Genomic DNA, 24,789 nt, shown 5'->3' with positions numbered 1-24,789 from the left:
CCCTCTCCATGTCTCGACAGTTCAAGATGATGCAGCAGCACACAGGCAAGTGCATATTGGGATGGTGACCATGCAGCTGCACGCTGCGACACCAATAGAGATGAATGGCTGGCATTGCGGACATGAATAGGGGGAGAGGGGGCAGGGACGAGGAAACTGATGCTTGTTGGCAGTTGTGAGGATCACCCACACATCAGACATTGTAGCTAAGTGTCTATAAGGTAGTTTAAGAACGTGTCTTTATTGAAACAAACTTTGTTCATTGAGTGTTAGAGTTGATTTATTTGTGCTTTGTGGTATGTACCGTAAGTAGGTATCATTTGGCCTCAACATTCATCAGTATCAAGTTCCTGTTACAGCTCCGAATTGCTATGTTTGCATGTTATTTAGATCGGACAGTGAAATGTGAAACTTAAATTATCAAGGTGGATTTGCTTAACAGTTAACCTAGAGTTGCACAATATATATTCTTGATCTCTACTTAAGTCAATGACAAGAATCTATTCAGGAGAATTGTTCAACCCATTGTCACAATTATTAATTTTAGTTACTTTTTATGATTGCTTGTGATTTACGAAAATATACTTTAACACAACGGATAATGATATTTTGGTTTTCGAATGACACCTCCAATGTAAGAGAGATGGAAACCACATTCTTCACATAATTCACAAATGCAGGGATCCTCCCAAGCTCACCGATGCAGCTGGTCGGTGCTGACTTCCTCTCCCTGCAAGTCATAGTGCACCTCGACGGAGCCCAGAGGGTCTTCGCACATCTCGTCCTCGGGCTGACTCTCTTCAGCCGAGGGCTCGGCACCAGTCAGGATGGTCGCCATGTTGGCCGTGAGGGCGTTCTCTGGCTCCATGCCATCCAGGCTCAGCGGGTCGTTCTGGAACAGCCACAAACAATCTGTACATCCCTCTGAACAGTTTTAAACCATCTGTGCATATAACAACCTTTCAACGCCTATCTGTTATTTAAACTTGGCAATTGTGAAGATGAGCTCTTGACACATCTTATTTGCAGTCATTGAAAATTTGAGACAGAACATCCTATTAGTGAAAAGTTTACAAATTCACACCACCAAATGCACCATACATACAGTACAAAAAAATTTTTTTTTGTGGTTACAAATAAATGACATAATCAAGTTGGAAGATACTTTTAATAAACATTCCTTAACATTTAAGATTCCATTTACAAAGTTTTAAAAACAAACAAGTTTTTTTATAAATTTTTTTTTGACTAACATGTTAAGTTAGAACTCAGTTCTCTGTAAACTACACAAACTTTAAGAAATTTTTGCATGATAATTTTTCAAATATAAAATGTATGACACATAAAACTGTTCAAGAAATTGCTAGCATTTTAAACGCAATTTTCTTTTTAATGTATAATATAATTTATTGATTAAAATACTATTATATATATATATATATATATATATATATATATATATATATATATATATATATATATATACATATACATACATACATACATACATACATACATACATACACACACAAAAAACTGATGACATTTTTGAGGGGCAAGTTTTAAATTGTCAAATTGTAGGTTACCTGAAAGTTTCCTCTTAAAGCTGTCCTGTTACTCGTTCTTATAACAGGTTGTATTTTATAGTACTTAGGTCACTGTTGCAAAGAGTCAACCCAATCTGTGGCACTTACGGTGCCGTTACATGAAGGAGAACAGAAATATATATTTTTATAATGATCTGACTTACTTGACCCATTTTTTTACTTTGCATACATACTTCACCTCTGTGTTGATGTTTGTATTATATACATACATTATAAAAATATTATATATACATATATATTTATGATTTAAAATCAGGTGGAAGGTTATTTTAAGACTACTTGGCCCATTGTTCGAGGCACCTACTATTCTGTTCAGCTTTCTGCTACGTTACAATGGACAAAAATGATTTGGCTCTTCACATTCACATAATTTCCTTATAAAATGCCACCCAAAATTTTATACACTGAATATGGATATGCACGGATGTGCTACTAATGCAACTTCCAAGTACAAGACCATGCCTACTGGTCTTATAAATTTTATCTATTTTACAGATATTTGATGATAAAACGGATTGGCGGAAAAACCGTTATGTACCCAGATGTTTACAATGGTTGAGCCAATAATTTCCAATTAAAATTATGTTCCAGTATATATTTACGTATAATCCACTCTGCTTGTTAACATCATAAGACATCCGATGGCAAACACCACCATTATATGTGAAGCTATTACACTTCCAAGCATTCAAGAGCTCAAAAACATTTACCCTAAGGCATTCTTTTATGCAGTACTGAAATTACAGCTTTATTATCCATGGCTTTGGGGTGAATGTTCTTGGTATGTTGAAAAGTCATAAACAAAATGAGTTTATATTTACTTGAATTGTTTGATCAGTTTCTGGTTTTTTGATGCCATGATCATTTAAATATGTATGTTATATGAATTCAAATGGGTTGTGATAGCGTGAAAACAAACGCCACTACCGTATAGATCTTGGCACTAATGTTACTGTAAAAAATGGTAGAAAGAGTTCAGGTTGTTCTGCAATTCTGAACCAAATGTTCCAGGATGGGTCGAAATATCTTATTGATATGAAAGTACATACCCAAGATCATACAAGAAATCAACAAGCTGCCTATTGAAGTGATCATTTTTTTTTTACTCACAAAATCCAGTCAGCAGAATGACTGATGCAGCTGTTATGGTCAAACTTTGCAAGAACAATAGATGGACTTATCAATGCTAAATGACCTGTTGCTCTGTATAATGTAAAAATCTTCAGGTCAGACTGTCAAACTAACCAACTGTTTTCTGGGGAGTGGGATACCAAAATTAAAGAATAATGTAATATACATTCCTTCTTTTTGAACTTGTACATAACTTAAATAAACCTCCAAATAGTTTGTTAGGTAAGACTTTATAACATTTTTTTTAACCAAAATAAAAAAAAAATTGTTTAGGGGTATGCTAACTTTGTCACAAAAACCTAATCTTAACTTACATTTCAAATGTTACCGGACTTTTAAATGCTATAAACACGATGGTAAAACTGTGTACGACGAAGTGACCCTCATACTATATGGAGGTGCAAGTTTATTTTTCAATTTTCAATAGTCAAACTAGTTCTTGCCATCTTAAACAACATGATGTCTTATATGCAAGGAATTAAAACTTCCCCCCACTGAGATGAATTCCTTGTTAATAAGCTTTTATGCAGAAGTTGATAGATGCCTGGATTCATCTTTAACATAACTCTAAGAAATTTTTATTATTAATATGTTTATTCTGAAAAGTTACTGTACAACATGAATTTTCTGCATTGTTTTTATTATTTTTAAACATCAAGAGTTGGTTGTTTATAACAGTAAGAAAACTGACAGTGATTGTATTGCAAACAGCATAGATATTTTAATGCTAGGATGGAAAAAGGAGGGGGGGAGAAGAAAGCGGGTGAGTGTGAGGGAGGTAGGGGAGGGGGAAGATACCCACTAGTCTATAAAGAAATTTATGACTAGTAGTGTGAGTGAGTTAAGCTTCAATTTATTAAATGGCAAACTTTCCACAAAACTTTGCATAGTGTAGACAAAGAAAGAAGTATCTTAAATCAGTGTAATACTATGGAAAATCTTTTAAAATTATGTCATCATAGATTTTTTCATACATAAAAAATTACATCTTTGAAGGCTCAAACATGGGATATACAAGATATATTAAAGAAGAGTTAATAATTGGAGTGCTGGGTATTTATAGGGAAAACCGAACTGGAAGAGGGATGATGAAGTGGTTTAAACAAGCTAACGGAGAAAAGCAGGGTGGTGCATTGTCCCCATTGCTATTCGTTAGTGATGGATAGAATTATGAAGAGTGGAAGAAAATATCGGAGAAGGAAAAATGAAAGGCATGTTATTTGCTGGCAATTTTATGGCATGGGGAGAAAAGAAAGTGGAGGTATAGTATGAAGTGAGGAAGTGGTATAAGTGGTATAAGATTCAGCACTAAAAAGAGTGAAGTGATGGTCATGACGAGGAACACAAATGGAGTAAGGGAATACGTACATTGAATTAGATAGTATTGAGTTGAAATGGGTTCAAGTATCTAAAGTGTGTAGGAAGGGGCAAAAACAAGGAAGACATAGTAAGGAGAATACAAGGAGATACATTCTACAGGCATGTGAGTGATTTGGTATGGAAGATAGAGGTGCCATTAAATGGCAAACAAGTGTTGTGTAATCCTACTATGCGTCCACGTATGGAGCAGAGACTTGGAAACAGATATGAATCTACGCGGAGTATGTTGACAGTTATGAGGGGAGACAGGATCAGGGAAGAGTTGATGCAAGCAAGTGCAGGAGTAAAGAACTTTAATGATATCATGGAAAAAGTAAGAATGAGATGGTAGGGTCATGTGAAGAGAATGGGAAAAGAGAAGCTGCCTAGGAAAATGATTGAGTTTAACACAGGAATAAGGTCTCAAGAAAGAGCAAGGAAATGGTGGGAAGAGCCAATAGTTGAAGAAGTGAAGGGGAAAGGAGAATAATGAAACAGAGTGGAGGAGGAATGATTTAGTTGCAGAGGAAGATGGAGATATTTTACTTTGTTGACTTGGCTGCAGGCTGGAAGCAGTTGAAGATTATGTCATGGATTACAATTTTTTTCTACATAATATACGAGATGCTAAATTTTCTTCACATGACATACCTGCAAGGTGACAGAAGGAAACACACAAGACTCAAAAGCAGATGTGAACGAGGCTTGGTGTGAAACGGCATTGACAGCAGAGAGAGAGCTGGCGAGGTCAGTGGGATCATCCGGCTTACTTCCTGCTGCTGGGATGGTTTCTTCAACTGCATCTCCTGTCGCCCCAAATATTTGTTCATTCAGTGTGCGCTCAATCTCTTGTAGATTCTCCTAAGGGGGGGAAAAATGCATGGTAAATCCAATAATAGCCAAATGTCCAAGGACACTTCTATTCAAAATACTTAATATTCACAATGACAAATATCATTAATTAGTAGTGGTACAATTTACCTTCTAAAGTAGTCAGAAAACTGATAAATGAAACATTGCATTTATGCAACCTTTCAAAAATTTGATGATGGTGAATTTTGGAGATGGTGACAACAAATAAACACAAATTGTCCCTAAGAGCTTTGAAATTTCTCCTGGGTTTTCTTCTCACACTACAGATTTCCTATTGTTTCAGATAATCAGCTTGTATACATGCTGGAACAGTACGATTTTTTGGAAATTTTAGAAAAAAAATTGAAGCAAAACTATATGTATATTATAAAATTTCAATAAATAAACATTTTCAAGAAATTTTAAATTAAAATCTTCCTGAACAGATTAGAGCTAGTCGGGTCTGCTTGATTAATAGGCCTGTCTGTCTGGGATATGCTTACACTACTGTACAACGTGCCTATCTGACCCTATGACTCAGGACAACTTTCACAGATGGATTTTTATTTGGAATTTGAAATGGGTTTAAATTTTTTACTTAAGATTAATGGAAAAGTTTTTAAAAGTAAAATTATGTTTCTAATTTTTATTCACCAGAATGAATATTTTGGAAATTTTTGTCAATCTTTCAATAACCATAAACAATTATTTTGTGTGTGACATGTAGGACTAATTAATAACCATTAGTGCATTAAAAAAATTAATTTGAAAGCTTCTGATAAAAACCAAAAATGTGTTTTGAAAAAAAGTATGTTATTATGCTTTGTACATAATTTTGCACAATACTCAACTTGTTATTTGCAACTTTCATTACTTTTTCATTTTTCTTCAGTCTTTGCCTAAGCTCCAAATTTTCATAGGCTTAATCATCCAATCAAGACAATAGCTTTATGAAAGAAAGTTTCATGTAAATTGCAATAAACAATAAAATTTAAATGTTTAACTGATATCCATTTTATTTTATTTGGTATCCAACATTGAAGTATGAACTGGCTAAATAGGTATACAGTACTCAACACATTCACATTTCCAGCAACTAAATATTTTCACGTCATCCAACACATTAGCCTAAGTCATTCAAAACTAAGCACACAGACACTTAGACCACTCAAGATTTCTGAGCCAATATACCTGTGTCAGAGCAGTCTGCCCGACCATGGGAGGCAGCGTGATGGTCCCAGAAGCATCCGCATGAAGTGTGCGGGTCCCGGCATTGGGCCCCAAATCAACTGCTTCTCCTCCGGCACTCTGATCTATCCACGCACAAAAGCAAAACCACAAACTGAAGGTAGCAGATAAAGAAATTGTTTTATCTCACAGAGTCTTGTAGCAGTTTAAGCTGGCAGACGTACACAATTATAGTGGTTTTTCATTAACTTCTCAGCGCTCATAAATTTGAGCCAAACTTTAAGTGTGGATTGAATACATGATCCCTCACAATTAACCTGATGCTATTGATTACTGCAATGAGCATAATTTTTTAAGTAGTGATGGTCCAGATTCTGATAAAAGTTCCAATAATTGAAATTTTACTGGTCAGTTACCTGAAAGTGATAACTAAATTTTTAATGCTTTTAAAAAATATATTTGGTCACTATGTTAATTAAGAAAACTAGTCCCAGAAAATTTATTGTTAAAAAAGAGTAAAGCTTAAAGACCTACAGTAAAAGACCGTTATAAGGTTATAACGTAAATTTATAACGGCGCCAAAAGTTTATGTTATAGCGAATTTTCGTTATAGCCAAAATTTAAAAAAAAATCTTATTTTTGTAGCATTTTTTAAATATATTATTTTCTCGCTTGTTTTTACTGTGGAAATTCACAGCAAAAGTAAAGGAAATATACATAAAACTTACTAAAATAACATTTTTAAGCTATATCAGCACTTGCTGACTGTGAAATATGAGACCGCGTGGCCGTGATAAGGCCGTCATGCACATCGTGGCTAAGCGCACAGCTGTTTGTTTACATGGAGATGGGCGGGCGGGGTCATGCAAGGTCATGCCGGCTGCTTCCTGTCGCTTTGACCGCAGCTGGTTTGCTGGAGACATGTGCGCTAAGCTGATGATATCGGGTGCGTATTTGCAAAGTTTTGAATACAAAAAAAAATATTTAAAAATCTCTAATTACGTTGGACAACCATACAAATTATATAAAAAATTTTTTTCAGACAATTGCTCAGTAACACAAAAATAATCACTCGTACAGACCCTTGGAAAATAACACAAAATTAAAAATTACTTTTTAAAAAACGAATCAATTTTCGTTTGCCTTGATTTCATTAGACTTTCGGACAAAATAAACGACTGGAAGTGCCTCCATCATTGACGTTTTCGACGGAACTTGGTTCGTTGTCATTATTGTCATCATCTTCAGACGCCGCTTCGTTCTGATTAGAAAAGACGAGCTCGACAAGTTTCGTGTTCGTCGACTCACCGCACGCTTACGATGCAAGTGTGATACGAGTTATGCTCATTTACTAGAGCTGTAGCAAACTTTATGTACTCGGTACTGAGTAACGGGTGCGCCATCTAGTACTGAGTAATGAAACTTTACACACGGCTGCATCTCGTTACTCACATTTTTCGTATGTTCTAGCATGCGTGTGCATATTCGATGAATTTACGTTACAAAGAACTATGTTTGTTTATTAAGTAAGGTATAATTTGGAAATTCTTCGTCCAAGATTTTTACTGTTTATTAAAGGTATAGTGTGTGTAGACAAAGTTTGAGATTGGAACAGAAACAACGTAAGAAAGTAATTTTTACAAATTAGAAATATGTATGTTTTTCAGGGTGTCTACCAGATCTAGTAAATGAAATTCCCTGATTTTTCCAGGTTTTCCAGGTCTAAAACTGAACTTTTGAGGTTTTCTGTAACACAATTACGACATTCAACGAAACTGAAAAAACTGCGTAACAGTACATTGACGGGTTTCAAAGTATTTCAACTCAAATTAGTAAAAAAAAAATACCTTCTTTCAGACGTGGCCAAAGTGACTCAACTGATGGCAAATAAAACATCCTGCTACAAATATTTCACACACTTTTGCAAAAACATAAGTAAAAGGAAGCTCCCATCAATTTCGCAGTGACTCAACTTTTGCGTCTATTGCACTTGCTTCAGAACAAGCCAAATCCAACACTCGAGCCTTCTTCAACTGCAATGCCTTGATCTCCTCTTCAACTCTTCTTTTTCTGCCTTCTTCTTGTCTGTACCTTCCTTTTCTTTTTGTTTTGTTTGCAGGGCTTCCTTACGCCTACAACTAGAATTTCTTACATACTGTAATATGGACTTGGTGATATCAACATGCTCTACACCTCCAGAATGTTGAACAAAGTCGTACATCTGTCTTTGTGCGATCAGTATTTCTTCCTGCAAGTTTTCAGTCAGCAGATTAGAATTCACTCAAAATCCTCTTTCTAATGATGCATTTCCATGGGAAAGTACCAACATCACCCTCAAAAACTTTAGAAGGCCTGTTTTGGTAGCTACTGTATGTGCCTTAAGAATAAGCACCCACAAGTGATCAAGGCGCCAGTCTTCTCGAGAAAAAGACGAGAACAGTGCTTCAGAATCTTGCGAGGAACATACCAACTGATATGATTACTCAATGTTATCAGCTTCTTGTCCTTATAGCCACTTGTTTTGAAGACAACATTCTAAACTGTAATTCACACGCTGTTTCCTCACACCCGAATTTAAAGCCACAGACAGACATAAGCAGGAAATTCCCTTGGTAAGTTTGTACTTCAGGGGAATTTTGTCTTGAAGTTTATTTACCATAACCTTTAGACGAGTCCTAACATCATTTTTCAGTAACAGGACAGACTTTACTGGTACTTTTTCTTTCTTGATGGCATGGCGTACTGCATAACCCAACTTGATATTGTTAGCAGTCAATAGATTTTCCTGGTTACCTACATCCAATCGAGATACATTGCGTTTCTCCCTAAAGCTCTTCAGTACCTCTGGTTTCAAAAACTTTCCAGCCAAAGCTAATAAAATGTCTACCAGTGAATCATAGAGAAAAGGTACCATGGGTGCTTCACTTTGGAACATTCTGAGAAACAATTCCAGCTCTGATGCCAAAGAGTAGAAGAATGCCAATTTTACTTCTAGAAGATTATCTTCAAGAGCACTTTTCACTACACTGAAAGACACAGATGAAATAGAAACTTCACTAACAAATTTCTTTAGGTGGGGTAACATTTTCATGGCATGCTCAGCAACTGCAGTATTCCATCTGATTGCACAAAATTTCTTGGAAAAAAGCTCTGATCCAGTTATTCTAATGTAATCTGCCCTCCTTGCAGGTAGGTACATGCATAAACAAATAGTAACTGTGCCTCAAAAAACTAACAACGTCCAATTGTATAGCAGAAATTCCAGTTTTGAAAGCACCATGGACCGTATGAAGCCCACAGCTACCAATTTCTAGCAACAATGGCGAATCTTCACCAAATTGTCTGTGATATGTATTTTCAAAGCTAACAAAAATGCCCAGTTTACATTGAGGGCATCCATAGATACTTAAAATTAAATGCACCTGTCGGTATAATCCGAGCGTGGGAAGCACATGCTGCAGCACGTCACGTCAGCAGGATAACAGACCAGCTTGAACCAGTTTGTATCACGTAGTTTAACGCTACTTCCGAATCCGATGGTAAATAAAAGAAAATGGACGTGGGAACTGTTCGTTATTTTCCATTCAAAAATAAAAAAAATGGGACGCAATACACTTGATGCTACGTCAATGCAAGCAGATCAATAAACAAAAAACATATTGCCAACTACAACCTACAAAACAAAAATTTCCAATTTTTAAAAAAATTCCCTGATTTTTCCCTGATTATTCCCTGATTACAATATTCCCTGATTTTTCCAGGTTTTCCAGGTTTTCCAGGGTCAGTAGACACCCTGATTTGTGTTTTTTATTAACGCGTATTTTCACGTTTGTTTTTGTTCTTATCTTAAAAGAGATAATATTAAAAAGCCACTCTAATGAGATTGTAGCATTGCATAATGAGTATGTTATATACATATATATATATTTTTTGGTGTCATAAGAATATTAAGAATCATTTTGATATGAAAGATAGTAATTATTTAATATGTAGATAAGGATAGTTCAGAGTTGTTAAGAATTGTTATTAATTACTTTGGTTAAATTTCATGGAAAGCCTTAAAATACTTATTTCCTTGAGATACTTAATTATTAATTTGAGGGTTAACTCCAGTTCATAATAATTAATTTTGATATTTGATAATTAATGTCAGTAATTGTTTTGTTTAAAGCAGTATAGATTATAATTTTACAGGACGTCATTTTTAAACAAAAGTTTTTATATGAATTTCAACTTTGTTTACTGAATTTTTTAACATTGTATTTGAATTTTTTGGATAATTTTATATTCTATTGGATATTGCTAGTGTAATATTTTGAGAATAGTCTGGAAGGTACAGAAAGAAGAGCGGTCAGACGCGACACTCTGGCGCCAGAAAGTTATTCTTCACTTTGTATATGCGTGTTTGGGATTTACGCGTCACGTACGCACAGCTGTAGCGACCGTCTGGAAGGGTCTCTGGAGGCTACCACTAGCCAGCCAATCAGGGCAAGCCCTGGCGTCAAGTGATGTGCCCGTACGAATTTCCTTACATGGTCATGTTTTGGAATTATGTACGCTGATTGGTCAGTTGGCCCACGGGGTTGCCTCCTTTGTTTTCACCTTTACAAGGGAAGGTAATCTCGTCGATCAAGTCACTTGTTGCTTGATCGTCGTCGAACTCGGTCGCGTCGTCGGCAAGTCGCAAGACAAATGTAAAACCACCAAGAGATAATTTAACGCCTAGGGGCTGGGGCCAGGCCGTAATTTTTTAACCTAAGTTCCTTTTTTTCGGACTAATGTATTAGAAATTTAGGCCCTAGGCGTCAGCATCGGCCCGACTTCGTGTGATTTCGGTCCGCGATCGACGGTACCTTGAGTTATGTAATTAACCAAGGGACATTACTAAGTTTTTTTTTCTTCTTTGGCGAGTGACAAGACTCCTCGACCATCAACGGCAAGATGTATGGTGCTGTGGTATGTATTTGGACCTCATCCTATCAAAATTTAAAGACATTGTTAAAATTTGTATAAGAAAAGACAAAAACTGTGCAAGTAACAAAGTTTTTCTAACTAAATTCATTTGTAAAATTGTGTATTGAGGCCATGTAACAATGAGAAAAAACATTTTTTTTTAAGAAATAAACATAGATAATTTAATAAACTCTTTTATTTCCAAATAACGCAGAACCATAGTAATGAAAAATTCCTCAGGAACATTGTTTGTTTTGTTACGTTTCTATGTGTGCTTAGCCGGGCAAAAAACATACAACGTAACAACATGGCTGCCCAGTCGTGGGGCACGAATTTAGACACTGCCTGATGATAATAAAATAAACATTCGGAAAAACAGTAAAAACTTATCAAGTAAAAGCCAATCATGTCTAAATTAACTGTGGTAATACCTTTTGGAACATCGGCAAAATTATAACTTGTGAACGAGTGATTCGATAGGGGATCGTGTGATCTTCGCGTCGTACTTGTAAACATCAACAAACGAAAACGAGCGTGAGAAGCCAGCATTCACCGTATAAGAACAGAGCGGGACATCGTGGGAAAGGAATGCGACGAGAACTACATTTTAGAACATCGTAGAACAGCGCTTCGCAGAACATCGTGGGACAAGATTCCAGCAACATAGATCATCTCGGTACTTCGCAGGACAACAAGGGATGAATCGGTACTTCGCGGGACGAGGGATGAATCGCCGGAAACAGCAAGTCTAAATTGGACAGAAACTTACATTCTTATGGTCTAAATTTTGTATTTGTGGTTATCATTGTTTAAAGTTTTTTTTTTAAATGTGTTTTTAAAGGGTTGCTTACATTTTCTAATCATTTATAATAGTAAAAACAAAAAAAAATGAGTACAGACAGTCAGGATGACCTTGCGGGTTTTCCTGAAACTTCAGGAATTTGAATATTGAATTGGTGCAGGAGCAGTCAGAAAACATGGAACAGCCTGCAAATAGTCATCCAGTAGAGGTTATGGGGGGGTCAGACAGGTCTAATCAAATGTTAAAAAAATTAATAATAATGATGCATAACATGTTACAGGATCAGACTGAATTCAGGCATATAATGGAACAAAATTTAGATGCCATTAAACAGGAACTTAAACAGGAACTTACAACCACTAAACAGGAAATTACACAAGTAAAACAAGAACTAACCAATACAGTTGATGCACTTAGGAATGATATTAAAGAACAAATCTCTTGTGTCTGCAAAGTAAATAATTGTGAAGGGTTAACACAAACAGGTGAAACAGTTCAGGAGCATAGTAAAAAAATTTCTGAGTTGGTGCAACATAGTGAGGGTGTACAAAACAGAATTGTCGAAAATCAAGATGATGTCACAGATTTACAGTTGAAAGTGGTTCAGGAAGTTAAAGGGAATATTGGAGCTAATGTTGAAAGAACTTTTACAGGAAGTTCAAAGGTGTGTGGCCAGTTGGAGAATTATAGGTATGATGTGGATAGAGAATGTTTACAGGAAATCGAGGAAGGGCTGAGTAAGATTAGAGCGGATGGACAGGGTAGCATTGGAGGTTCAGTTTTGACTGTAGATGAAGTGAACACTATAGCAGGGACAGTGCCTAAATTGTTTGGTGATGACCGAGGGGTCACTCCGATACAATTTGTAACCAAATGTGAGAAAGTAGTTAGCTATTTTAGTGGTTCGGATGAGCAACAGGTAGAATTGTTTATCACTAAATTGGATGGTGTTACATTGCAATGGGCAATACATAAGAAGAATGAATGGAAAACATTAAAAAAAAAAAATAATAAAAAAAAAATTGCCAACTGTGTTTGTACTTTTTTAGGATAATTCAATGAAACATTATTATGGACAATCAACTGTACAAAGTTGATTATTGCGTAAGATATTTTTATGTTGATATTGTAAACAAATTGTGATCAAGAATTTTATCATGTTGGACTAAAGACACTTAACTATAGTGAACATTTAGCATATTTTTTAAAAGAAAAATGAACATGAAATTCCAATGAAATGTTTTGTAGTGTCAAGGTATAACCTGTTGAAGTTTATATTTGCTCTATAATCAAGTGTTAATTGTGTTCGTTGTGCAAGATTGATTTGTTACTTTTTAATTTGGTATGGAGAATTGAAATAATTTTGTGTATATAATTTTTCAATGTTTGGGTTATAATTTTGTAAATTTGTTTTAAGGAGTTATATGAAAAGTAATGGTATGTTGTTATTGTGTTAAAAAGATCTTGCAATACTCATGGTCAGGTTAATTTGTTGCATTTGTTTACACTTTGTTGATTTGTCATGGTATATAGTTTGTTTCAATTAACACTTTTGTACTTTTTGATTTAATTTTTTATAAATTCAATCAAAAAGTAGGGGGGGTTATGTAGCATTGCATAATGAGTATGTTATATTAATATATATTTTTTTTGGTGTCATAAGAATATTAAGAATCATTTTGATATGAAAGATAGTAATTATTTAATATGTAGATAAGGATAGTTCAGAGTTGTTAAGAATTGTTATTAATTACTTTGGTTAAATTTCATGGAAAGCCTTAAAATACTTATTTCCTTGAGATACTTAATTATTAATTTGAGGGTTAACTCCAGTTCATAATAATTAATTTTGATATTTGATAATTAATGTCAGTAATTGTTTTGTTTAAAGCAGAATAGATTATAATTTTACAGGACGTCATTTTTAAACAAAAGTTTTTATATGAATTTCAACTTTGTTTAATAAATTTTTTAACATTGTATTTGAATTTTTTGGGTAATTTTATATTCTATTGGATATTGCTAGTGTAATATTTTGAGAATAGTCTGGAAGGTACAGAAGGAAGAGCGGACAGACGCGACACTCTGGCTCCAGAAAGTTATTTTTCACTTTGTAAATGCGTGTTTGGGATTTACGCGTCACGTTGTACGCACAGCTGTAGCGACCGTCTGGAAGGGTCTCTGGAGGCTACCACTAGCCAGCCAATCAGGGCAAGCCCTGGCGTCAAGTGATGTGCCCGTACGAATTTCCTTATATGGTCATGTTTTGGAATTATGTACGCTGATTGGTCAGTTGGCCCACGGGGTTGCCTCCCTTGTTTTCACCTTTACAAGGGAAGGTAATCTCGTCGACCAAGTCACTTGTTGCTCGATCGTCGTCGAAATCGGTCGCGTCGTCGGCAAGTCGCAAGACAAATGTAAAACCACTAAGAGATAATTTAACGCCTAGGGGCTGGGGCCAGGCCGTAATTTTTTAACCTAAGTTCCTTTTTTTCGGACTAATGTATTAGAAATTTAGGCCCTAGGCGTCAGCATCGGCCCGACTTCGTGTGATTTCGGTCCGCGATCGACGGTACCTTGAGTTATGTAATTAACCAAGGGACATTACTAAGTTTTTTTATCTTCTTTGGTGAATGACAAGACTCCTCGACCATCAACGGCAAAATGTATGGTGCTGTGGTATGTATTTGGACCTCATCCTATCAAAATTCAAAGACATCGTTAAAATTTGTATAAGAAAAGACAAAAACTGTGCAAGTAACGAAGTTTTTCTAACTAAATTCATTTGTAAAATTGTGTATTGAGGCCATGTAACAATGAGAAAAAACATTTTTTAAGAAATAAACATAGATAATTTAATAAACTCTTTTATTTCCAAATAACGCAGAACCATAGTAATGAAAAATTCCTCAGGAACATTGTTTGTTTTGTTTTGTTACGTTTCTATGTGTGCTTAGCCGGGCAAAAAACATACAACGTAACAAGATTTAATTGTTTCTTGGTTAACAAAAACTGTTAATTATCAAATAATGTTAATTGTTTATATTCTATTTATTATTATTTACGCGACGTCATACTGTATGCGTACGCAATACCACTCGATTCGTTGCTGCAACATAACATAGCATGTTATGCGGTATCAGATGTAACGAGTAACGTAACGATACGATAGTAACTAGTACCTACTAATTGTTATAGTAACGAATACATACATAGGTACGGGTACTCTTTTTTTCGTTACTTTTACACCTCTATCATTTACGGGCTACAATTCTAAATACGTAATGCTCGCAGCGGCGCCCTGTCTTGCTTTCGTAGCCGCGAGGCAAGCTATGCTCGCTGTGGGGCCCCACCTTGTGTGGTGTTGCCAAGTCGGCCACATCATGCGCGTTGTTTCGTTTGCCGGACGCCTGGAATTGTGCGAAGCTGTTTTTTATTTATTAAGGAAATTGTACATGTTTTCTCATTTTTTAGAGCAAAATTACAGATGTGTAATCTATCGCTATAGCGAAAATGAGCCCACGCTGCATTCGTTATTTCTGAAATTTTTATCCTACGCAGCATATGCAAAACTGACGGTGCCGATGGCAATTACCGTATTGGCCCGAATATAAGGCGACCCCGAATATAAGGCGACCTGCAGTTTCAGGAGGCCAAACAAATGTAAAAATAATTTTTGGTAGAAATTAATGTGAAAATTCATTAGACATACATTTTGTGTTGATAAATCGTTTTTGCATTTATGTATAACAATTAATTTATATTTATCACTTTACTTATTTAAAATAAGTTTGAATGGCCTACCCTAAAAGTCAAAAGAAAACAATTAGAAAATATTTACACTTTTAAATATTACACTAGAAATTTTTTCGTGTTTACTCTAATGAAGCTGCATAATTGTCATCTTCAGAGCTGTTTATTTGTCTAGAGCTCGTTCCCCGCCGTTCCACCGATGTGTGATTGTTGATTTTTCACAGTTTACTGTATCTACGAATTTAAAATTTTTACAATGGCTATTAATCACTCTTAAAATACAGCATTTAACTTTCCGTTTGACTTAAGCTACGTATTACCACAGAACAAGGTGTATTACTATTTAGTAGTGTGTTTAACGTAAAAAAAGCAAACAAATAATGCATCTTGCCGGAACAAAACAAGTGGCTAGCTGACATGATGAAGCATACGGCCATGAATAACTTCGGTTACGTGACCGCGTATATTTGTCCATATTACTCTCTGACAGAGAGAGTCTGTTCTATGAATTTGAAAGAATAATCTATTATAATTATGAAAGGTTTTTACATAAATAAAGAGTGGATTATTAAAATAGCTTTTGAAGCAACGTACCAAATTCCTGTTAATATGGCGTCTTCGAGCGTGTTCGGCAATGTTCGTTTTACAACAAAGAAATATTGTGGAAAGACAGTTGGCAGCCGTGAATTTCCATACATTACATCCGAAATGTTTGTAAACGTAAACAATCGTTCTGAAAATAACTGTGATATTTTAGTACAAATATTTCAGTTAAAAATCTGAAGATAAATTACCGTAAATGTTAACACGCGATTGTACACAAAGTACAAATATGAATTGTGAAATAAAAGGTTGCCATTTTGAGATGCTTCAACAGTCACGTTTTTACTCAAGAACAAATATTTTAATTTTCAACTTCAAACAATTGTAAATTACTGCAATATTAGGTGGATTTATTGTTTTTACCGTGTGAGGTAACAAAGTTTTAGTTAATATAAAAAATCGTGAACGTTTTGTTAAACAATGTTTCTACTGTAGCTTTCAGCTTGGAACTAATGTTTGCGGTTCTGACGTCTTGGGTGCGAAAATAAGGCGACTTCCAATTTTTGCATCTCTCGTTTATGTAAAAATGGTCGCCTTATATTCGGACCAATACGGTATCGTTATAGCGGACTTTACGTTATAGACCGTATTCGTTACAACGGACATTCACTGTACTTAGAACTCTTTTTTCAACATTTTTTCAAGTTCAGTTTCCATTCTAAAACTTAATATTTTACATGACCTGTAAGTCTGGATAAAGCTAGGTAACAGTTAATCACAACACTATGTTTATTATAATTATATCACAATGATGCTCAGTAAATAGTATGAATGATAGTTTATAATCACAATACAAGTAATAAAAACATTTTGCACATGCCACTGGTAAACTTAAAAATAAAAGAGGCCTTCTTACTCAGAAAACAAGCTTGTACCGTATTTACCTGCATTTGGATCGTATATTTAATGCCGATTTTTATTGCAAAAAAAATTTACAGAGACTCCAAGGTCAATTTTTTACTTTGGGTTAAAAAAAAAATATTGTACTGTGTGGCTGAATCATGTGCATAAATAACCAACCTATGTTGGCTTTTAATAAATATAAATCCACAAGTACTGGTAAGCATAAACTGTTTAACCAAAATATCTCAGCGGTCATGTGAAGTTCGTTAACAGCTCAGTTCTTGTACCGTGTCTGCCGCCCGACTGGTCCTGGCTCTGGGAAGTGATGTGTCTGCTGCTTTGCGAAGGCAATGTGAATGTAAAAATACTGGGAACGGTATTCTTCTTTAACAATATAACGCAGCAATCAACTTTCCTTTAATCTGCAGCAACGAAGTGTTTAGAGCAGAACACACGCGTGCTTAGAATTGTACTTGAGTGATCTTCTCACAAACTTTAATTTTCATTATTTAAAACATTCGTTTTTTTTTATAGGTGTGAAATTCTATTTATGGCATAAAACATTAACTCTTACGAATGAGGTACACAACAAAATTGTACCAGAGACTGCTTGCTTTGTTTCCCACAGTTCCTCCCCTCACCACATGTGTCACATGACATCATGATGTCAGAGGGTGGACAACTCTAGTCATCCATTACTACATGAAAAAAGAAAAAAATTCCAAAATGACATTAACTTACAAAATTCCTATAAAAAAAAAAAGATTAGAGATCATTGCAGTGACAAAAAATTTGAAAATGTTAAGAACGAAATGACAAAACAATATTCATGTTTTACCTGCAGCAAGCAAGGGCATCACATTTTCTGCCACGAAAGCTGAACCTTCTTCATTGTTGTCCTCAGACGGGAACTGGAACGGCTGGTCTGAGAACGCCTGGCTGAAGTCGGGGACAGGCATGAGGTCACTAGTCGAGAATGTCGCTGGCTCTTTGTCGCTCACAGACTTCACTGCCTGATTAGTTTCCTGCTGCTGCTCCTGCAGAAATGATGGATTTTATTTTTTCAACAGATAGTCAAAAACATTTAAGACGGATTCACAATCTCTACTTAGCCATGAAATACTTTTGTCTACGTCCATTGCTTTCTTGGGTGCATTCATGTAAAACATAACCATAAGGAACTAAAGTTCCAATTATTGAATTATTAGGAGTCCAAATGTTTACAAATTTCTTAATTGTCAACAATTAAAATTTGATTTACGTGATACGCCATGAGCGAAACACTTATGCAAGAATATACATCCCTCAAACTACCTTGATTTGAATGTGAGAATCAATTATCCATTTATTTTTCAGTTACTTATGCACAATTCCTTTGGATTACTTTTCCCTTTTTTTTTTAAATTTCATTTATGCTGAACCTTAACTCTTATAAGATACCGCTCTTTCTTAAAGGCAAGCAAAAGAAAGATGGAATGTTAAAATATTTTATTTGAAAATGTGTATCGTTGTTGTTTGTATTGAGCAAAGTTGGGAAACGGTAAAAATGATGGACTCTCATTTGGAACGACTGGTTCATTTCAAATCAAAAAAATTTAAAAATTAAGTTTAAAAAAAATCTACAAAGCTATTTGTGAGAGTACAAACCTGCATGGAGGCCTGCTCCTTCTTGTGAGCCCGGATGTGGATGCGGCAGGTGGAGACCAGCTTGAACGTCTCCTGGCAGTACGGACACATGAACGGGCGAACGCTGCTGTGGACGGCCGTGTGGCGCTTCAGGCTGCCGTTCGTCGTGAAGGAGCTGCCGCACACGCCGCACTTGAAGTTCTTCGACTGCTGGTGCGTGCGCATGTGCGACTTCATCGTGCCCATCGAGTTGAAGCTCCTGGAACAAACCCAGACGTTTGCCGTTTCCTTGCGCACCTGCCCCTCACTGTCGTCTGAACACGGGGTAAAAGCTTTTAAATTACATCTTCAGTTCTGAGCCTGCTCGTCAAACCTCACATGAGCCCATAACATTATTTATTGCAAGTGAAGAGAGTACTACAGAAGTTGATTTATTTGTGATATACAAATACATACATGACAACTGTACAAAATAATTATATAAGGAAACACATTTTCTATCTAAAAAAGTTGTTAGTTATTTCTGACTCAGGAAATTAACATATTGATAATTAATTAGAGACATTATTATGTGATGATTAGCAATAAAACAGAAATAAAACCAAAATTTCAGTCACAGTCACAGCGATACATAATATCGAAATGCAAGTTAATGCAAGTGTATTACAGAAACACTGGTTAATTAATTTAATAAAAAATAATTCTAACAAAATTTTACCGAGATCAATTAAATTTTAATCTTTATGCCAAAAACTCAGTTAACATCATTTTAGTAACACTGTTCATTTATATTGCAAATGACTTAATTAAACAATAAAGCTTATTTAGCAACTATATAAAACTATTAGCGAAGATAGTATTATAATGTATTTAACCCAATTAAATAATATTGGTAGATAAAATTAATAAAACTGAAATAATCAATTTAAAAAAACTAAATAGAGCTGAAAATAAAATAATTACGTACTTAAAATCTTGGGTGTTGATAATCCATGCTTGGCATCAACAATGTAATGTTGCAGAACCCTGCCCTCCTAATTAAATATTTTTCTTTTTAACTATTTTCATGAATGTAAATATTTCTTAAAAAGTCTTTCTAATGATATTTTACCGTTTGTTATATATTTTAGGGTTGATATTTTTTGCTTGCTATGTGTTTTAAGAAGGTATTTATTATTTTATTAGACATTTTCAATCAGTACTATTTTTTATATAATTATGCACAAATGAGCTGCTGTTCTAGATTGTTACCTGTTTAAGGCCTACTTTTTCAGGATATTTCTAAATGATTTTAATGTTGTAAAGTAATTTGTATTATGATTGCTATTCTTAAATTTTATTAACGTATTGTAATATAATTATAAATCACGGGACTGTGTCTGGGCTGGTGTGATGGTTAGAAAGAGAGGCATGAGAGGCCTGTAAGTGGGAGTGAGAAAGAAACAGTGCTTCCCCGCCAACCGAGATAGACGGTAATTCTCCACTGGTCGTGGGAGATGTGTGATAACTGCTCTCTCACGGTGTGGGAGAGAGAACGAAAATGGAAGTCCCCGATTTCGATGTGAAATTGAAAAGAGACTGATCAGGGGAAGCCCAGAGTTCTGTATGTAAAAGATTTTTTCATGTATTGTAACTTGTTCTGTGATTGGCTGGTATCTGTAAGTGTGAATGAAGCGTGCGTGTGATTGGTCGGTGAGGTCATGTGACGTCTACTCCCTGCGTGGAGGAGAGTGTGGCATGAGTTCACCAGTCGTCTGTCGATCGCTGCCACAGTAGGTCGCGTTCGGTGGCTTCTCACTAAATTATAATGTAATGTACTAATAGATAATTTCATGTTGGTGGTCGGAGCCAGGCCGAATATTAAATCAACCTAATTTGTTTTATTTTCTTTCGGACAATGAATTAGAAATTGCGGCCACCTTCGTCGGCAGTTGGCTCGGGGCGGAATTCGTTTTCGCTGGGTGCGGTCCTCTTCGAGGTCGCACCATCTTCTTGTACTTGCAGTAAAACATTACTGAAGGACTTCATCTACGCTATTATTTTTCGGTAATTTCTCATCATGCGAGCTACCAGCAGTATTTTCGACAGTCAGATATACATGTGGAACGAGTGAATGAACAATTGTAAGTGTTTGGATTCGTCGGGGCATTCTGTTTAGAAAAATAAAAATAATAAAAACATCAAAATTTGCAATCGGCGTTGAACTGTTTTATTTTGTATATAACGAACCGTTATAACATCAGCATCCAACAAGGTGTATACCTGCTCTAAAAAGCCGTAATATTTAACCTTTTTGTTGTTCAATTGAGTGAATTAAATAGAATGAAAATTCTGAGCTCCTATAGTCCACGCAACCTTTCAAATAAAGATAAAGAAAATAGGAAATCCTTTTCAAAATTCTATTTTTAAATTACAAAGGCAACTAAATAAAGTAGTAAACAGTATCAGATGAGAAGCCGGGAACTAAACCTCTTCCACTTGTAACAGACCAAAATTAACATTTCAGTATCAACCCTGCAATACTCTCAACATTGTTTCCGCCAACTCAGCTGTACCCACCTTTCGCACTGCTTGCACACGTATGGCCGCTCATTGCTATGGCTCTGTATGTGCTGCTTCAAATGGCTCGACTTGCGGAATGCAGACGTGCACCCGAGGAAGTAGCACTTGTATTTCCTTCCCTCTCCAGTGTCTACTTTCAAGGATCCTCGTACTGTACACACAGAAAATAAATTGTGACAATAACAAAGCTCTTGCACAAAACTGGAAGCATGTTTGCCGAATGGGAGTAATATTCATGACACCGGCAGTAAAGGAATTCTTTTGGAGTCCTTTGATTCTTCGTACACCCTAAAACTAATTCTGAACTTAAAAATATACTATATTGATAGTGTGTGGGTCACACATTATATGCCAAATTTTAGTTTGCTGAATTTTAGTACAATGATAAAGTTGTCTATGCTTTGTAATGTATCAAACATTTAAAACCTAGACCTTAGCGTCAATCAGAAAATGTGCAGTTAGGTCCTAAATGACACAAAAAAATGCATGTCTTAAACACAACTATCACAACCAACTAAACCAACCAAAATAATCTATAAATGTACTTTTATAAAATAAAATTAAAAAGAAAAAAAATCTATTCAAATGATATGCTAAATATGTAATATAAATCCAGAAAGTTAGGAAATAATTTTTTTCTCACATTTAACGAACTAAATACAGAAATGACAACAAGAACGGCCTGATGTAAAAATCACTAGAACAAATGTTATTGAATATTCTTTAAGCTTTGAGATGATGTATTTGTTAAGAGTCTAGCGTGATTGAATGTATCACCAAAGCGGTGTAAACAAGACGGTATGTACTGCAGTCTTTCGGGCTTGGGGCAACATTTGCTCCCAGGAAACCATGGTTTTATATCTCTGGGAAATTTTTCCAGAGCTGAATTTTAGTACAGAGGTCCAGTTGACCATGCTAAATACAGTAGAATGCTGTTATAACATTTATCAGGGGGCAAAAGGGGTAAAAATTGGGAAGTTTTGATTTATAATAAAAAGAAAAATATATATTTTCAAAGCAAACTTGAAAGTAAGAAACAGAGCATGAATAACTGAAATAATAAAATCTGTAATGTGAATTTACCTTTTTAGAAATTCGACCCCAAAGGCAGTGAAACAGGTGTACATTAATTTTACTATTTTCGTAGTAATAAATTGTATATCCAAACAAATTAAGCTGGCTGGAGGTAAGAAACTGATCAAGAATAATGAACATTATATGATCACAAAGAATGTTTTATAAACTTTACTATTTTTATATATTTCACCGCAAACGGAATGAAAAAGGGGTAGGTTTTGTTTTTTTAATAAAAGCGAGTATCTCTGAAGTTAATCAAATGAGATGTAAGTTATGCAGTATCAATTATAGATTATAAACAAGTAAAATATACTAACTGTTCTTACTACTTGTTGAAATCATATTTTTTAAGGGGTGAAGGTATCTAAGTATGTTTTTAACATTAAAGAATATAATCTTCTGATTACATAAAACTTAATTTAAGATACTGGCAATGATTATTTAACGTACTTTAAACTCACTCCTCTTATTCAATCTCCTCTTAAATTGTAACAGGCATGAAAACTTATTTTAAAAAATAAATTTAAAAAAAAGTAATTAATCCATTAAATCCATATTGGCAAGATAAATTTAAATTCAATATAAATGAAAGTTAAAAAAATAATTAGGATTTTACATCTACGGTGATAAATTACAGGATAGGTTGGTTTTATTTAGTATTCACATTCTATATTTACTAAATCTGTAGTTCTGAATTCTAAAAGAAATATACCTTTATCCCACATTTTCTTATAAAGATGTGATTGTTTCAAAAATCATAAAATAATATTGGTATCTATAATGTGCGGTAATTATTTAATTATTTTCAGCATAGCTATTACCAAACTTAAAGAAAGTTTCAGAGTAAAATATGGCATAATCTAAATTAAAAAGAAATAGGTGTAAGTTTCTCATTACTTTTGAACTGGCTTTCTCATAAAATGAAAATGAGGTGTGATTTCAGCATGGTTAAATGTATCCTCAAACACACTAAAATGGTAAATCAGATATGTAATACGTACTAAAAACTAAAAAGGCTAACCCAAAACCACTTAAAAAATTATGATTCTTAATTTTTTTTTATCAATCAAAACTTTTATACACCTGACAATTTATTATGTATTTCTTTAGTCAAATGTTTGGAATATATATTTTTCTTAAAACTGTGAGCCATTCCACGGGTTATTAGCTAGTTATATTTATATATAATTGTGACAATTAAAGAAGGCAGTAAAAAACAAAATGCCAGTTAGAAAAAGGCTACTGAAATTACAGCATTGTGGCAATATCTTTATGATACACGTGTGAGTTTGTCTGTCTTTTGTAAGGGGGTAAGGGATAAGGGTTAAGGGGTGCACTTGCACTTTTAAAGTGATTTTTTTTAATTTGATTTATATTTTTAAAGTTTTATTTTTCTAAACATTTCTCTACAGAATTGGTGTGTGGCAGTTAACATTTGTTTATTATGAACCTAATTGAAACTGCCATCTACATTTTAATACTTTTTCTGTAGTCTTTTTCAGTATATTATTAAAGCATTCTTCCATCCTTAATAAATGCAAATGCGTAATACAAAAATAGCTAAATATTCTTAAAACGTTAAAACCTTATAGTTTTGAATCCAAGATAGAATATATTGATTTATATTTATTCACATTATTCTTAAAGTAAGTAAATATTTTGTTTCATAACACTGTTTTTAAAACTTTGATATACGTGGTACTATTACCCATGAAACGTGGCAGTGGTGTACAAACGAGGAGAGGTAGTGGCAAGATATGAGGCATGGCAATAGAGTACCCACAAGAAAAGGCTGAGGCAGATAATAGTAGCATGGCAGTGGTGATTCCACGAGGAAGGGCATTGGCATACCGAGGACGGACAGAAGAGGACTTAAAGCAGCATGGCAGTCACACACTGAATGATAACAGTGTATCTAAATAAAAAAAGGTTTGAAAGCTAACACAGGTACAAAATCACTAACAGCACCATGGAGATTTCACTTCAGTCATGTAAAACGAGAAGTGTTCTATCTGTAACCTGCCTTAGCAAAGCAAGGGTATGTACATCTTTAAAAATTAATTTTGAAAGGAGAGAAAATAAATAAATTTATCCATACCATTTTCAGCAATTATTATTGGTTCCTGCATGGCCTCTTCGACTGGTCCCAGCGACGTGTTGCTGCTAACTTGCCGAATGTGGGACACCATGTGCGCCTTGCGGTGGCCTGTTGTCCGGAATGATTTGGGGCATTCTGAGCACTGGAAAGGCTTCAGTCCTGTGTGTATCCTGCACAGTAAACACTCTGCTGAGGCTATTTCCAAACAGGTACAAAATTACATTTGGTTTCACTTTATCAAGGCAAAAGCCTTTCATTTCAAACCAGGTTGTTATAAAAATGCAAAATGAAACTGTTCAAAAAGTCTGCTGTTGTTAGTCATACTTTCTTGTAAT

The 24,789-nt window shown here is 34.9% G+C and overlaps 1 protein-coding gene across 2 annotated transcripts in view; it reads right to left on the bottom strand.

The window, feature by feature from the left end:
- The window catches only part of LOC134530313 (zinc finger protein 236-like), a 71,647-nt gene that overhangs the window by 22,021 nt on the left and 24,837 nt on the right, over positions 1-24,789 (bottom strand). For both annotated transcript variants that reach the window (XM_063365038.1, XM_063365039.1), the window contains exons 14-20: positions 24,455-24,624; positions 21,277-21,430; positions 18,739-18,976; positions 17,930-18,128; positions 6,141-6,262; positions 4,749-4,958; positions 699-892 (exon numbers count right to left, since the gene is read on the bottom strand). In XM_063365038.1, coding sequence (XP_063221108.1) covers positions 699-892; positions 4,749-4,958; positions 6,141-6,262; positions 17,930-18,128; positions 18,739-18,976; positions 21,277-21,430; positions 24,455-24,624 — 1,287 coding nt within the window. The remainder of the gene's footprint in view (positions 1-698; positions 893-4,748; positions 4,959-6,140; positions 6,263-17,929; positions 18,129-18,738; positions 18,977-21,276; positions 21,431-24,454; positions 24,625-24,789) is intronic.

The sequence above is a fragment of the Bacillus rossius genome, chromosome 3, assembly GCF_032445375.1.
Source record: "Bacillus rossius redtenbacheri isolate Brsri chromosome 3, Brsri_v3, whole genome shotgun sequence".
Lineage (NCBI taxonomy): Eukaryota > Metazoa > Arthropoda > Insecta > Phasmatodea > Bacillidae > Bacillus > Bacillus rossius.
Note: the sequence above shows the minus strand (reverse complement) of the source record. Positions and strands in the feature narration are given on the sequence as shown.